This window comes from Protopterus annectens, chromosome 1.part1, assembly GCF_019279795.1.
Source record: "Protopterus annectens isolate FY-2018-M chromosome 1.part1, PAN1.0, whole genome shotgun sequence".
NCBI lineage: Eukaryota > Metazoa > Chordata > Ceratodontiformes > Protopteridae > Protopterus > Protopterus annectens.
In genome coordinates this window covers 270,196,585-270,213,934 of record NC_056726.1, presented here as the reverse complement: position 1 = coordinate 270,213,934, position 17,350 = coordinate 270,196,585, and the positions used below count along the sequence as shown (strand labels likewise).

At 38.1% G+C, this 17,350-nt stretch overlaps 1 protein-coding gene across 3 annotated transcripts in view; it reads right to left on the bottom strand.

Moving 5' to 3' along the window:
• LOC122804506 (synaptotagmin-like protein 2) overlaps positions 1-17,350 on the bottom strand; it is a 3,492,381-nt gene that overhangs the window by 893,368 nt on the left and 2,581,663 nt on the right. For all 3 annotated transcript variants that reach the window (XM_044074423.1, XM_044074432.1, XM_044074438.1), the window contains one exon: positions 13,876-13,977. In XM_044074423.1, coding sequence (XP_043930358.1) covers positions 13,876-13,977 — 102 coding nt within the window. The remainder of the gene's footprint in view (positions 1-13,875; positions 13,978-17,350) is intronic.

Below are 17,350 nucleotides of genomic sequence, written 5' to 3'. Positions count from 1 at the left end.
ACAGGTGGAAACTCTATTTGAGACTTGTTTAATCTTTATTACTGGATTGCAATACACTCTTTTCCAGGGTGCATCACTTATCTAATCATACAATACTAGCAGAATCTTTATTCTAGGCTTATTTCACCTTTATTACTGGGTTACAACAATGAACTCTTTTACAATGAACTCTTTTACAATCTGTCTCACTTATATTCTATAACAATACCAGCTAAATAATTACTAACCTGCCTGGTGGCGCAACCTCAGCAGCCTATCAGCATAGGCATGCTGATTTGCAGAACGGACACCTGCAGCTGTAATATAAATGAAGGAATATTGGAACATACCTCTCCATACTATAGGCTAGGATTGCATTTCTTACATACGTAATTACATGGATACTTACTCAGTAGTGGGGCATTGGGCATTTGGCAGGCCTCCTGGATCCAACGGTTTAGTTGGTCCTCCTTACGTCGCTTCAGGTCCGGATGGTGGTGACGGACCTGTTCACCAGTCCTCAGAATGCCTGTGGCACTGGTGAGATCATGTGCCAACCGGTTCCATGCCTCTGCCTTGTATGCTCCCCATTGAACCTGGCCCTGTATGAGTTGTGTTTCATGATCATGGACTAGGAGCCAAACCATATATTTTGACTCCTCAACACCCCACCTTTGTGATCTAAAGCGATTTCCCTCGCCTGCACCTGCCATCCTGACTGCAAATGGGTACCACAATCAGTTATGGTGTGTATTCCCACCTATGGGGTTTATATATGCCAGTTTTCCCGCACTTATCTCTGATTGGCCATTTTGGATATTTATCAGCTTAAAGCAAACCTGCGTTGTCATGGTTCTATTTTCATTAATTCCTATATATATGCTAATACTGTATTTCGCAGTACAACTGTCATGGCTTAGTGGTTCAGTATGTTGACTATGGTGCACAGTATCCTGGGTTCGACCCTAGGCATTGCTATTTTTATTTTACTACTGTCTAGACAGGCTAGGAGGTGTGTCTGTGTAAAGGCGGCTTTGATACAGCATGCCCGATGTTGCCCACTGGTGAGCTGGTTGGCGCGCTGTGCAGCTCTGTGCAAATGGCTTACGCTGGGTAACGCGTTATTTAGCTATGAGCACTCATATTACGCTGGGTGAAGCACTGCTGAGCTACGGGCACTCATATTAAGCTTGTTAAAGCTCTGCTCACCTCCGGGCACTCATATGCAGCTTGTTAAAGCGCTGCTCACCTACGGGCACTCATATGCAGCTTTTTAAAGTGCTGCTCAGCTATGAGTAATTATACTCCTTTTTTTATAAATTATTCTGTCGGATTTCTTCACAAATACATGGCCCATTTCATTACATTGTACTTAAATTATAGTTTTATATATATATATATATATATATATATATATATATATATGTCAGGGGATTGTTTCATACTTATTTAAATAAAAATGGTGAATGATGTTGTGGGGGCTCGAACCGTGACTACCTCCTCTTTGGCCAACGTCTCTACCGCTATGCTATTGCTACTTGGCTTAATTTGCATATGTAGATCTTATATGCTTTTCAATGTCTGCTAACTGTGGCTGAGCGAAGGGCAAACCTGCACAAACGAGCGCAAATGCGGGCAAACATTTTTGAAATTATAAAAAAAAAAATGAAACTGCTATTTTTACGTTTTACACATTTTTCAGTAGGGTTTAGTCTGTGGGGATGTATGGTGTTGTATTCCTTAACATTTCTAAGGACTCGCTCGTGGGTATTTACTTTCTGGCCTCGGACTCTTCTGGGGGCGTGTCCCTTTGCAGTGCTCGGCATTCGGACACGCCTCCTACTTTCCTACACGGACCGTGTTAGACTTGGGTATGATTCAGCATGCCCTCACGAATATGCATGGCATGCTGACGTCATACCATTCAACTGCAGCCTCCGAGTAAGACATATTAAGTCTTACACGGAGGTTTCGTGAATCCGGCCCATTGTCTGCCCAGAAATGCATTGGTATATGCATCACCACAGAAAAGTGGTTCAAGACCGTCAGTGCAGGGTTTCAACACCTACCACATGTTCAGGACTGAGCACTAGATGAAGACAGTAAAGGTGGCAATGTCTCTATAGTCATAAAACAAAATTTCACCTCCAGGCTTATGAGAAAGGATAATGGCCTGGATCAACTTCACATCAAACTCACCATTAACAACCCCCTTATCATATTATAGCAACTATAGGAGCCCTTTTATGCTCCCTTGGCCCACAGCTCCTACCTGACTAGTATGGAGTTTCCTATGAATTAGGCCAAAACCATTCTCCTGCGAGAGTTCAACTATCCATCCATCTTCTAAGAGATTAATACAACACCTAACATGGATGCCCAGAGAATTTCAGGACTTCATAAATGCAAACTCTCTTGCACAGTTAGCCAGCACTCTAAGTAGGAGGAGACAAAATCCTGGACTTGCTCCTCATTAAATTGGCAGATCTGTTCCCCTCAGGTGCAATTTCATCCCTAGTCAAATTGGACCATAAATCAGTCATATTTCCCATAAGGCTGAATCCAGAAGCATGATCAAATACCTCAGTATTCAGAGATTATGTGAAGCCTAATCTAGTAAAACTGAGTGATGACTCCCCGTCAAATCTGATGACCACACTGTGTGTGTGTGTGTGTGTGTGTGTGTGTGTGTGTGTGTGTGTGTGTGTGTGTGTGTGAAATCCTTTATCACTACATTTTAACATTTTATGCACATGTAAATATAGCTGCATAGATGTATCTGTCCCCTATGAAGTAAATACAATAACAAATGTAAAAAAAAAAAAAATCCCCTGTGGCAGAACCCAAATATAAAAAGGATCTACAAAAAAAATCATAGCATGCAATAATAACTATCTGAAGATGACAAAAGCACTCAACTTTAATAAGAAACTCAGGTTTCTGAGCAAATAAATTAAAACTAGATACATACCCGTCAACATCTGAGCACAAGAAATCTAGGACAAAGCCCCAAAATCAGGGACAGATTTTAAATACTGTTCTTACAATCTTAGGAAGTTGATAGAACAGGCTTTGTATTAGCATGTATATTCTGAAGGATATAATGCCTGAAACTCAAATGTGAGCCACTATGAATTACCAGAAAATCTCAAAATTTATGAGGAACAGACCAAAAATACAAAAATAGGACAGTTAAGAGGTATGGCTACAGATGAGGTAAACAGTTGCCACACAGACAAAAGACAACCATAAATAATTTTTCAACTATGTTAGAAACCTCAGAAACAATGCCCAGAACTTCACAAAGCTAATAGTAAATGGTATATTGTATTCCAATCATGGTGACATAGCCAGTCTACTAGAATACAAATTTAGATCTAACTTCAACCCCACTCACACCTACATTCTCAACTCATATACCTGCATCTACCCCATCTCCCAAGAGCAAGTCCTCAAAGCACTTTCCAAAGCCAAGAACACTGCTTCTATTAGGCTAGAAAACATACAAGGCTTCCTACTGCCAGCCTGAAACAGGAACTGTCAAATGCCCTACAGAGGTTATTCAATAACAGCCTCTAAACAGGCTTTGTGCCAGATGACTGGAGGACAGCAAGAGTCACCCTCCCTGCATGAAGATACAGCATCAATGGACCTGGGTAATTATAGACCTATAAGTCTAACCAGCCTCATCTATAAGGAAAGAAGTGTCACTATGGAGATAAATAAGGACATAGGTGACCTACAAACTCTTGATGCAAACCACTCTCCCAGCTAAATATTAGTCCCTATGTAATTCATTGGATAACAAATTAGCTCATAAACAGAACCCAGGAAATTAGGGTAGGTGGCTGTACCACCTTCAAACGTTTTGTCACTAGTAGTGTGTCCTGGTGTTCAGAGCTTGGATTACTCAATTTTGGCATTTACTTGTAGGTCAAAGCTAGTGTTAAGGGTTTATGGCTGACCAAGTTTACAGATGACTGTAAATTTGATGCCATTATAAACTCTTCAAACAACACTAACAATCCCAGCTCCCCCATGAGGACCTTTTCCAAACAAAAAGCTAGTGTTCTAACCATGGACTAAAATTAAATGCCAGAAAATGTATACTGGTCAGCTTTGGTCAGCATGATTTTCCCCATAACTTATCACATCAATAACACACCCCTGAAAATCTATCTGGTAGTTAGGGACCTGGGAACCTGTGTGAATAAACTGTCCTTTCATCACCATATATCCACTGTTGTAAGAAAGTCCTTTTTTGTTGCACAGCTTTTTAGTAAAGGTATGGTGTTTAGGTCCAGGGAGGAAATCATTCCACTGTACGTTGCACTTATTAGTTCAATCACTGATTATAATGGCTCCTTCAGTACATACCTGTCCAAACACTTAACACAATGTGAAGGACTCAATAAAAAAGTCAAGTGGCTAAATTCTACAGACTGCACTGACTATTTCAAAGCCTTACATGTCTTTTCAGTATCATAGAGGCTATGTCCTCCTCAAGCACAGACCGTCATTAGACACTATCCTCTCAGATCTATTATCCAACTGCAAGACTAACAGCAGCATGAGCACTCACTCAAGGGGTCTAACTCTCTTCTACAATATAAATACAACTTACTGGGGGGATAGATATGTAGCATAGAAAATACCACTTTGGAATCATTTTTCTCTATACTCTATTCAGATGTAATCTGGATGAACAGGATACTTCAAATTCATCCCTGGTTTAGCACACCTTTTCCATTATGGATAGGGGCCAACATCTAAATGTTCTTTGCAGCTCTGGACATTTTCATTTTCCACTTAGTGTGAAAGATTTATAAACTGCTGCAGAGTCTTTTCTTGGACAGTTAGTGGTCAGTGGCATATGCTCCTTTGCTTAAGTAAGATATTCTAACATATGTTCCATTTCTTACAGTGATGCATTCATCTTGAATATGCTACCAATTTGGCCATGACAGTCTCACATGATTTGTGGTATAAAGTCTTCTGTGAGGACATGCTTTTTGTAATTATTATCCATTTGGCTTGGTCTGACACACTACAGCTACTGAATTACCTTTGTATTCTTTGTATAGTGCCATTATATTTTACTTACTTGTGTTTATTTTACCTATCTTGTCACTGTTTTATTCTTTTACTTGCTACCATCTTTACCTATGTATTCATGCTTAGAGTTTTAAGCATGTGTATAAAACTGAATTTGAACATGAAACGGAACTTGTGGAAGGACATCGCTGCAAAAGATTTTTCACTATTTTGTGCCTTCCAAAATGATGGTCTGGATGAGCTCAAACACTAACCATGTTGGCATGGTAGTGGACAAGTCAATGTTTGCTGAAAGATGTGCTTCCATTTCTGGTTATACAATAACTAATTATGGCATGCCTTCCATATTTGCCAAACACATCTAAATCTGACCCTGTCCAGTCTCTTAACATCTTCCCTTTTAACAGTATATACCCCATTTAAGACGATATTCATGGTTTGAGAAAAAAAGCTCATCACCTTCCAAAGCAATGAACTTTTCCTTCAGAAGAATTTGGCTCTTCTACAAGATAAAAAAACAAAACATATTTAGTTATAATTTCCTACACATTACAAGCATGACACAGCCTAGCCGCCTTTTTGATGTTTATACTCCATGGATTCTTTAATGGGCAACTTATTTCACAACTGCAAAGAAAGTCCTTCCATAGCCACATCCCCCAAAAGATAACTGCATTCTACTTGTGGCCATTTTGGGCTCACCAGGAAAATGTTCCCATGGATAAATAACATCCCCACATAAGATGCCTGCATTCTACTTATGGCCATCTTGATCTCACCAGGAAAATGTTCCCATGGATAAATATACTACAATTGTGGCATCACTGTCTCATACCACTGATATAAGTTGTCTGGTAAATTCTGTAGAGTAACTCGCCACATGATGCTTTTCTGATAATGTTGATAGAGTTTCCCTGATGATATCAGGTATTTCCTCTTCTTTCAACCAGCATCACCAAAAATATCACCATATTTAACTTTCAAGCGTTGCCCTACAATATCTTGAGAAACCTCAGCAACCTTTTTTCAAGGCCCAATACAAATGAAGAGGGTGTAAACAAATGATAGGGTGAGGCAATTCAAATTCATTTTCTTTATTATAAACAATCCCTCTGGTCACATGATTTAGTTGTATCCCTCAAAGTGGAGAGAAAGAAATCCAAAATGGTTCAGTTTTGTTTGCAGTGTAACACATTATCTCCTCCTAAACAAATAAACCAATTTATCTAAGTAGTAGAATTAATTAAAAAAAACAAGATTTACAAGCTTGTGCAATATTCTTAACAGTTTTTAATAATGACTTACATTGTTGCAAAATCTCTCTGCCCTGTCCTGATGAAATACTTAGTCTATTAACCATAATGGTAGAAAAGGAAATATCCCGAACCAGACCTGCTGTGGTACCATATCATTAACACGTTTGGGAATTCATAGTTAATCCAACTAAAAGTGGACATTGTTTAACAGCTGTCACAGCCTCCATCACCCAGCTTTACGGTTAACCAACAAGACAAAATCACTTGCAAAACTGAAAACACGTGGCACCTTCTCACATCCATCGTAAATAATATTGGCTCTTGACAACTTACATTCAAGTATACCAACAGCAGTATTAGTAACCAAAGCACAAAGGATTCCAGTCATTGGTCAGCCCGTACAAACTTCTTTTTCAACACTGATATCCAATTCCACAAATCCATTTACAAATACTCTAACCCAGTTATGACCACAGATTCCTTTCAACAAAAAAAAAAAAACGTACTTCCTATGCCATATGCCCAGAGAGGGAGCAACATCTGTTCATCAAAAGCATTATCAAAAGCTTTGTTGATATCATACCCTGTCACCCTGCCATGATGAAATTCTGTCATTTACCTCTGATAATCATATGTAAGTCCTTGACACCTTTCATCCCCTATACCCTGAATATAACAATCCAGGCAAAATAAATATTCTGTAGTCAACATTACACTGAGAAATATGATGCCAACTTTGTAGATCACACTTATTCCTTTTTTCTATACAAAATTTTAGTAGGGCAACACCGATCTCCTCATCTTGCAAACAATCTTCAGGCCACTCATTTCAACAGAGCCAGAAAACCTATGTTCCTAGTCACCTGACAATTTCTTACAGAATTTATAGCTAAGACCATATCTACACCCTCAATGTTGCACCTTGTCTAGACAAAGCACTCTCATAGAGCTCTCAGCTAAACTATGAACGCTACCTATCCAGGTTTGCACCTCTTTTTTATGGTCTGTCACAAAATACCTTTGCCGAAAAAGCATATCCCTAATTTTTAACTTGCACATCTCAGATAAGTCACATTTAATAAGTACTGAAATACCAGCATTATTTTCCAAATACCTGTGGTAATCATACAACAGAGACATAGAGAAATCTTTACCACCCTAAACTATTCTCTATCAACCAGAAGATTTGATATATTTCAATGCATATGCCTTTTACCTTGCAGTGCAAGCAGTATAAAACAGTCTAATTTCAATAAGAATAGAGCTATTGTTCATGCCATATGATGTACCAAAATGTTTCAGTTTCCACATGAATAATGGAACTGATATGAGCAGCCTGAAAGCCCGGAGACACAACTAATTTGTCCTAAATAATATATCAGTCAAAATAAACTGCATATTTTGTCCAACTTCTAACAGTAAGTCTCCATTTTTTTGTAGTCTAGCAGCAACAAGCGTCTCTCTGGCTGCCACAATATTGGTAAATAAAGGCTGCCAAAACTCAATTAGCTCTGCCTGCAGGCCAGCAACATAAACTACTTGGGCCCTCTAAAGAGACAGACCAAGCTCTGAAACAGGCAACTGGGTCCCACCAGCTAGAGTATCATCCACAATCAACGTTCATATAGAAGAGAAACTACAAAACAGCCCCTGCCCAGGGCAGTGCACTACCATCTCCTAGCTCCTTTCCATCCATAAGTTTCAGCAAGGTGTAATTGGCCAAACTGCCCTCTGACAGTGTTATAACAGCCACAGGAGGAGAAACTGCAGACAATGAATCCTCAATAGCAGTAGAAATAGAAAGCAAAACATCCTCCTCAGTGCTTGGCTCCATCTTCATTTCCCTGGCACATTGTCCAGCTCCCCTTAATGATAAAGACAGTAGGAATAGAGACATGGCCGGATTTCCCCTACTCAGTGTAAATACCACCTTGAGTCTGTTGTAAAGGGTCTACTAGACTAGTTGGACCAACGCAGTCAACAAAGGATAAATAGACAGATGGATAGATAAACTGATAAATAATGAAAATGGATGTTCTCTGTAACTCTATCCTATACTGTTACTGCGTCTGCATCCAACATAATTCTGTGACTCACTTACTGTCAGAGCCCACAAACTACTTTCTCGTTATTGCGACATTGTTTTACATTCGGACTGCTGCCAACAAACTTTGATAACAGAACAACATGGTAAAGCTTATCAGGACTACTGTTGTCTACAAATGTCTCACAATAAATAACACTGATGGCACAGGACTTAGCAATTCCATATGGCAAATACGGACCTTGTTGCCACTTATGTGTTGAAAAACAAAGCCAGTTTTAAAACACCTCCATCCTGCAGAAACATGATCCTGTAGAACCCTTGTCATAATGCCTCAATGTGTACAGTCCTTGTGCAGGCACAGCAAATGGGTACCAGAGGGAGGCACAACATTTTAAACACACTTAGCCCCACAAGTTGTTTCTTGTATATACCACATATAAACTCATATGCACTTTAATTATGGGGTGATTAGTTTATAAGGTGCTACACTATTTCACTTGATAAACTCTTGATCTGCTAGAATCTCAGGCTATGCTGTAATACTCCTGAAACTACATGTAGTAAAGATAATATTAATCTCTCACTTTGTGATAAAATATTTGGGTTTCTAATTAAAAAATGCAAGTTTTAAACCATGTACCCATATTTTGTATTTTGTTAATGATCTGTTGAATCAAATTATGTGGAATGTAAAATTCTGTTACTCTCATACTTATGAGAATGCTGCTTTTTCATTACAAAAATACTTATAAAATATGCATTCTAGTGTAAAAAACATCTACTTATGTTTTTAATCATTGTTTATTATAGCAATATAAACTGAATATTTCCTCGTGGTGAATGCCTGACAGGGACAAACATTTGGAAAGTGAAATCAGCATTCTGCTATATGTTAATAAGTTGTGGTAGGCTACATACTTACTGAAGCATCTTTTGTGCTTACTTTCCTTCACAGCCTGATTACTGCTATCACTATACAATTGACTTCTCTTGCTTATTAACTACTACAACACCAGCAGCAGATCTGTTTCTGTCTTCATCTGTGACCATACCTCTCAACCTGGAAACATCAAAAATCTGGACAAAGGCCCATGAAAAACAAGTAGAAATCTGTACGCTGATTAACATAACATTTACATACAATATTATATAAACCTGCCCACTCCAATGAAATAATGGGATACCAACTTTCAAAAGCAAACTGAAGAACAGATAACCAAAATTTGGCCCCAGATACTGTAGTAAATGGTAACCATTTTTTTTTAAATGTGTAGCAATGATGTTCACTGGGAAGGGAGAAGATAAACCTTAGGATTTTGTTTTTGGTGACTTGCAGTATGTGGGTTTTGTGGTAAAATTAGGGCATTTAATGGTAGGTAATATTCTAATCTTAGCAAAAAAAATATTATAGCTTGCTAGGACCTCCAAAAGTCATTCTCCATGCCTTATTGATCAGTGGTGTAGCTAGAGTTTGTGCAGCATGGGTCTGTCTTTCAGTTTGCTTCCCTTTCCCCTCACTTAATCATGGTCAAAGGGAGCCCCCATACACAGCCCTCGCCCCTGCAGCCATTCCAGTGTCCCATTACTTGGTTATGTTGCTCAATTTATCATAAACACTGTAATGTGCATACTGCCTTTCTGATACGTTTATTTAGATTTCATTTAAAACTTTTATTTTAAAGCCAAAAAATATAATACAGACCAACCACCGTGGCTAAAACCCTTTAGTTGTTTGCTTTATTTTATTTATAGCAAAACTTTTATTTTACATTTTATAGCACAAACACTAATAGACATCTGCTAAACAAAGCAATACAGTCTAAACATGAAAACAGACTCAGCATTAAAACTTCTCTGCCCTTGAAATTCAATTTCATTGAAACCCACATTCAAAGAAAATGCAAAAGTCATCTAAATAATTTCACATTAAAGAGATCTATAACCACTGAAGAGGTTGCTACCAGCAAATAACTTCATATTTCATTGTTTCATCTACAATGAAAGTGCCTGCTGCCCTTGAAGAATACATTGTCTATGGTTACATTGAAGAAATAACAAGCTAGTAATATTGCAATAGGGAATGGATTGCAAACTGATAACAGGTTCATAGTTACTAGGTATCTCCACGAAAGATGACATTCTCACGACTGCAGCATCCACCCCCTTTAAAAGTGCAACACCATACAGTATCAGCAATCCATCTACATACTGTAGGAGTAGAACCCACAGCCTTCTGCATCAAAAGCAAGTATACTACCTGTTGTGCGACTAACACACACAGACTTGGCATAAACAGCACTAAACTTTTCTCCCCCCTGAAAAACTATGCAGCACAAGAAATCTGGAAAAAGCCAAAATTTATTGGGAAGGGGGGGGCGGACAAAGGCCCAAAACCAGGGACACATTTTAAATATTGCTTGAATAATCTTAGAAAGGTGCTAGAATAAAATGTTTTGTGTTACCATGCGTTTCCTGAAACATAGGAAGACTGAAACTTAAATGGTTATCATTAGTGAATTAAGTTCTCACTGATTTGCCAGAAAACCACAAATTTTAAGAACAGACCAAAAGTATGAGCCAAACATTCTGTGAAACTTTGGACAGTTGAGAAACTCCTTGAATCAGGAGTAGTGGTATGGGTAGAGAATTTAGGCTCTTGCTCTTTGTACCCAAAATACAGGGTTCGAGTCTGAGTAACCCTAACTACCAGCTGTACCTAAATGGGGCATTTTTCACACACACACACACACACACACACACACACACACACACACACACACACACACACACACACACACACACACACACACACACACACACACACACACACAAAGCAGTGCTATTTGATGCAAGAAAATACCGAACACACAACTACAGGAATTGAGTCCCTTACATTCAAACTACTAACAGCCGAACTGAGTCCTTTCATTTGAATGAACTACATTGCAAAGGAAAATTTTCTCTCAAGAAATCAAAGAGATTCAATGCAGTGCCATTCAATGCAAGAAAGATACTGGACATGCAGCACTGTTCATAAGAAATTTAAGTAAACAAGTACCAGATCGTTCATTCCTAAGAATTAAGTAATCATTAATGAAACACACACCCCTTGAAAAAAACAAACCTCTCATCTGAACAGTGCACTTGAAATAAAACAAACCTGACCTCTCATCTGAACAGTGCACTTGAGAAAAAAAAAACTCTCATCTGAACTGCATTCAAACTAATAACAGCAGTAGGTAGGTCTCTTTCCAATTGAGTCCCTTAATAATATTGCAAAGGAATTAGTGGTACACTTGAAAAAAATTTCTCTCATACATATAAGCAGTTCTGCAGGGAGAAATCAAAGAGATTCAATGCAGTGCCATTCATAAGAATTAAGTAAGTAAACATCAATGCAAGAAAAAGACCGATGATCATTCCTATCAATGCAGTGCCACTCATAAGAAATTAAGTACACAAATACTGGACCATTTGTTCCTAAGAATTAAATAAACATTAATGCAAGAAAACGCCATTCATAAGAAATTAAGTAAACATCAATGCAAGAAGAATACTGGACCATTTCTTAAGTAAACAGTCTTTTGCATGTGACATCAGGAACGGTCTAAAAAAAAAACTTCAGAAGTTAAAGGGGCTACTCAGGAATTCGTGGCACCCCAATATTTTGCCCTCAAAACCAGTATTTACCAAGGAATTCGGTATGGTTGTATGGCTGGTATGTCTGTGACACAGGGATATCCTTGGTTACCAAGTAGTTCTCTGAAACAATCTAGTCAGTGGGTCAATTTTCAGCCTAGACTACACAGTTGTTTATAATTCTGACAGGTTAGTATTAGAGAATAAGGTAAAATATTAGTGTAATTACTGATGACAGACTGATACTTACGGATAAGACATTATTTGCTGTGAAATGATGTCACTATTGTTTGTGTAACATCTCTTGTGTCAAAGCTTTTTTTCCCCAGGGATGCTTCTGTTGTGGTTTACATTTTGATTACTGCCTCTTCCTTTACACTGGCCTACCAAACAGTGAATTTGATTGTTTGCAGTTAATTCAGAATTTTGCAACTTGGTTACTTGCAGATACTGTAGTTACTGTCATATTACCCCATATTATTCTCAGTCTGTACATTGACTGCTAGTTTGAACCTGCATCACCTCTGAAATATTGCCATGAACATATAGCCCTAAACGAGGTAGGTCCCCATGTCTTTAGGAGCTCTCAGCTCCCTGTAATCCAGGTAAACCCCAACATTTTTCTTCACTAAGATTAATGGAGATGCTCAGGGTGTACTGGAGACCTGTGGCACCATCTCCTGTTATCAGACAACATCTCTGAAACCTCCTCCCCCATAACCACCGAGCTTAAAAAGTCCTTCAAAAGCCATTTACTTACCTGGGCATATGATAATACTCAAATGCTAGAAATTGATTATAATATTTTATCTATAGTGCTTACTATAAGAACTTCTTATATTCTGCTATTTATGCCTTAATTCTAATGGGGCTCAGACACCAGCAACACAATAAACTGAACTTGAACTGCCTGACCCCATAATTACGTTAGCTGCAGTCATGTATTGCCAACCACAGCAGATGCAGAGCGAAAAGTCTGTTTTCCACTAAGCCCTCTGGCATATATTCTGCAATTTGCAAAGTCTTTGCCTCAGTGTTAGGCTTGTAGATCTACATTTCATATGTCACTTTTTGTCATGAAAATGTGATAGTTTCAGAAGTGTGAGCATAGCAGAATTTTAAATGCCATATAGTTTGCAATTACAACAGATCAGTAATAAATACCAGATATGGCTATACATTTTAACTTACCAGCTGGAATATTTGTTAAACTATTACATTTTAAAGAAGAATTCTAATGTAAAAAAATGTTGTGATAGGGGGATACAGGAAGACAGGTGGTAACCAAAATCGTGCATTTAATTATGCTACATGGATTACATGAGAAAGCTGTTTTGATATGCAGCTTTATTACTGAGAGAGAGAGAGATGCATAATTTATTTTTACATTAACAATTTAAGGTATTTAATAGAAAATGTTAGCAGTACATCAGCAGAGGTGACCCAGCATCACTTTCTACTAAATTCAATGACAATTTCTAGATCAGTAAAATAAACACAATTACAGCAACAAGGCAACTTAATTTAACCAGTACTTGTATGATGGAGTAGATGTACATCTGAATGCAATATGTTTTTATTATCCAAATTCTTAGTGTACATATGCATAAATGTCCAATTTGCCAAATGACAAGATGCTCAGAACAGAGCATGGTATACAGAGTTATTTCTTCTAAATTCTTGTTTCTACTAAACATAGCTGTCTTTAACTGAATCCATTATTCAAGAGATAACATCTGCATCCTTTGCATAAGGTAATAGACATGCACAATACTGCTTTTTAATTTGCATTTCAAATACTTTATTCCCCAATGCCGTATAACAGAAATGTCTAAGTTCTTCAGCTTAAGAAACATACTCCATACTGTGCAAACATGGTTATACATTTTCTGATCTTACCCCACCAGCAGATAGTCGACCTGCTGTAAGGCCTCTGCTGTGCCCCGAGAAGTCTGATCCATAGCTGGATTCTGAAGTTAAATCATCAAAATCCGTCTCGACCTGTGGAGAGTACATAAGGTATTATTAGCACAGCATGCCAGCTCATTATGAAGAAGCTGTTTGTTTAAGTAATTTTACATGTTTAAACTGCCTATCCACTAAATACAATTTTAACAGGCAAAAGTAGTATTAAAATCACCAAAGCCTTAAGTGCTTTCATGTTTAATGTTCACATTTATAAATAAGCAGAATTTAACTTTATATTCTCAGTATACATTGCAAATCCGCTAAGATTTGAGATTCAGGCGATAACACCACAAATACATCCACATGGTATGTTGTTGGCTAGAAAGTAGGAAATCTGATATGAAACCCAAATTGCAAATCATATACTATGTGGTTATAGTTACAAGTGAGGTTGATGAAATAATGGACGAGCGGCATTCGTATGAAAATGTGATATTGCTGTGACTTTCACCACAATGCATTGCGCTGTATTGTATAAACTGACTGGCTGTGACTTTCACCACAATGCATTGTGCTGTATTGTATAAACTGACTGGCTGTGACTTTCACCACAGTGCATTGCGCTGTATTGTATAAACTGACTGGCTGTGACTTTCAACACAATGCATTGCGCTGTATTGTATAAACTGACTGGCTGTGACTTTCACCACAATGCATTGCGCTGTACTGTATAAACTGACTGGCTGTGACTTTCACCACAATGCATTGTGCTGTATTCTATAAACTGACTGGCTGTGACTTTCACCACAGTGCATTGCGCTATATTGTATACACTGACTGGCTGTGACTTTCAACACAATGCATTGCGCTGTATTGTATAAACTGACTGGCTGTGACTTTCACCACAATGCATTGCAGTGTATTGTATAAACTGACTGGCTGTGACTTTCACCACAATGCATTGCGCTGTATTGTATAAACTGACTGGCTGCGACTTCCACCACAATGCATTGCGCTGTATTTTATAAACTGACTGAACACTCTTCAGGGATTTTTCCCATTTTTTCCATTGCGGTAAGACTGTTGAGTTGGTACATATATTTTAGGGGGGTGTGATGTAGTGGTCTGACCAACAGTGACCAGTCACATTGCTGTAGCAGTGAATTAAATATAGTGGGGGAGAAGTTATTTTTGCTGCGGATGTTTTTGAATATGATGTTGTTAGGTGTGTGAACCCGTTTCCTGAGGAGAAAGGCTGGGGAATGGCCACTAAGTGTGTCTGGAAGGCAGCCTGCTTGGTATCTTAGGTTGGCCTTATTTGTTAGTATCCAGTCTAGAAATGATTTTTTGGAATGTTTATTGATGTGAGTGGGAGAATTAATTGTTTGAGAGAATTTGTAGACATTGATAAAGTTGGAGGGGTTTTCAGAGGAGCAGGTAAAGCAGTCTAGGTTAAAGTCTCCTAGTACTATTGTTTCATGGTTGAAGTTAGTTGATGCCCAGTAGAGAAGGTTTTCTATGATGGATAGGTTGTTTCTGGGGGGTAAGTAGGTAGCAATGATTATTATTGCTTTGTGGGAATTGATTTCTAGGTGTGTGATTAATATTCCGGAGTTGGGGAGGTCAGAGGGAGTACAGTTTAGTTGGACTAGTTTAAGGGAGTCTTTAAACATGATAGCAATGCCTCCATCCCATTATTTAACCTGTCATGTCTAAAAATGCTATAACCTTGGGTTAGGATTTCTTCTTCTTTAATATGGGGCCTTAGCCAGGTCCCAGTTACGACAACTATGTCTGGTGGGTACAGGCAAGGGCAGCATACAATTCATTCACTTTGTTTATAACGCTTCTGAGGTTGAAATTAATTATGAAACAATCAGAGTTGCTGTTTCTGGAAGGTGGGTGATTTGGTGGAGGATTGATGAAAGTATGATTTAGTGAGTTTTGAGTGGGTAAGTGGGGATTTTGGAAGCAGGGTGGGGAAACATGTTTGGGCCCTGGATTCAGGTGAATGTTTGCTTGGAGTTTCATTTGAGTTAGATTGTGAAGCTGAACGAGTCTGGGTTTGGATATCTGTCTCAGATGTTTGTGAAGAGAGAATAGAGGGGTATGGGGGTGGAGGGTCCCTATTAAATTGCTGAGCATTTCAAAGTTTGAATGTCATATGGTCGACACTATATGATTGAACTTTGAAAAGTTCGAAGTTGAAGGACAACGGCTCCATAGAGGCAGAATGGGAAAAATTCCCTTTCTGCACTCATATGTTGTCGAACATATAAGGTTCGAAATTTTTAAGCTTCGAGTATATACTATAGACCTGGGTGAGGATATATTTAAAAGTGAAGAATAGTGTTTTAAAGTTATTGTAAAGTTGTGGTGAGATGTGAATATGTAAGTTAGAATGGTAGTGATTTGGGTTGAATAGAAGTGTTGGATAGTGGTAGTTTATCATGTAGTGGGTATGGTAGGAAGAGCATATTAGAGTGACATACGAAACATCAAAAGGAAAAACAGCATCAAAATAGTCGCCATAAAACAGTACAAAGAGAAGTTCAGACAGATAAACGCAAGTTTAAGTAATAGCAAGGGTTAACAGTACTTTAGACAACTATAATGAATATTGCAAATGTGATGTTTAGGCAAGAAAAAAACAAGCTTTAAGCCTTTTGCAGCCCTAGGATAAGCACAGTGCTAGGAATGTGTTAGAAACTTTGTTAAACAAGAAACATAAGACTAATAACTTTCAGGCTAACACTGAAGACCTTAAAGAAACAGTCTACGTTCTTTTAAACAAATTCTGACTTACTATTCCTAGTGAATAGTAAAGATTGTTGAAAATGAATGTGGAATATAATGTTGATACATATGATATGGTGGTGCCAATGGTTAAAGAATACACTGAATGTAAACTGCTTATGTATATAGGTTAGGACTTACGTTCCCCCAAGCTTGCGAAGTATATCAGTCCTCTTCAATAGAAGGAAGAGAGAAAAGAGAATCTCCATTGTTTATTTATTTATTTTTTTTTTGGAAAGCTCAGAGGTGTGCTAGTCTGCCAAGACAGCAAAGAAATACAAGGAAAATCAGTTGCATTTCTTTAGTTTTGCAGAATGTACCTAATTTTACTTGCACTTGGTCTGCCCCCAGTACATACCGCTCAACCGCTTAGCTCAAGAAATGTGGACAAAGCCTTAACTAATGGGGAACAAAGGCCCCAAAATAGGGACAGATTGTAAATGTTGCTTTTATAAATGTAGAAAGCTGTTAGAATAACATGCATTGTCTGAAGGATATGGAATTTTGAACTCAAATGTGTGTTTATTATTTAGTGATTTCACTTCTCAGCAATTTGTCAGAAAACCACAAATTCTATGAGGAACACATGAAAAATGTGAGGGAAAAATCTGGACATTCTGTGAAAAGCTGGACAGTTTAGAGGTGTGCCTCTGTAGCATATATCAAAAGA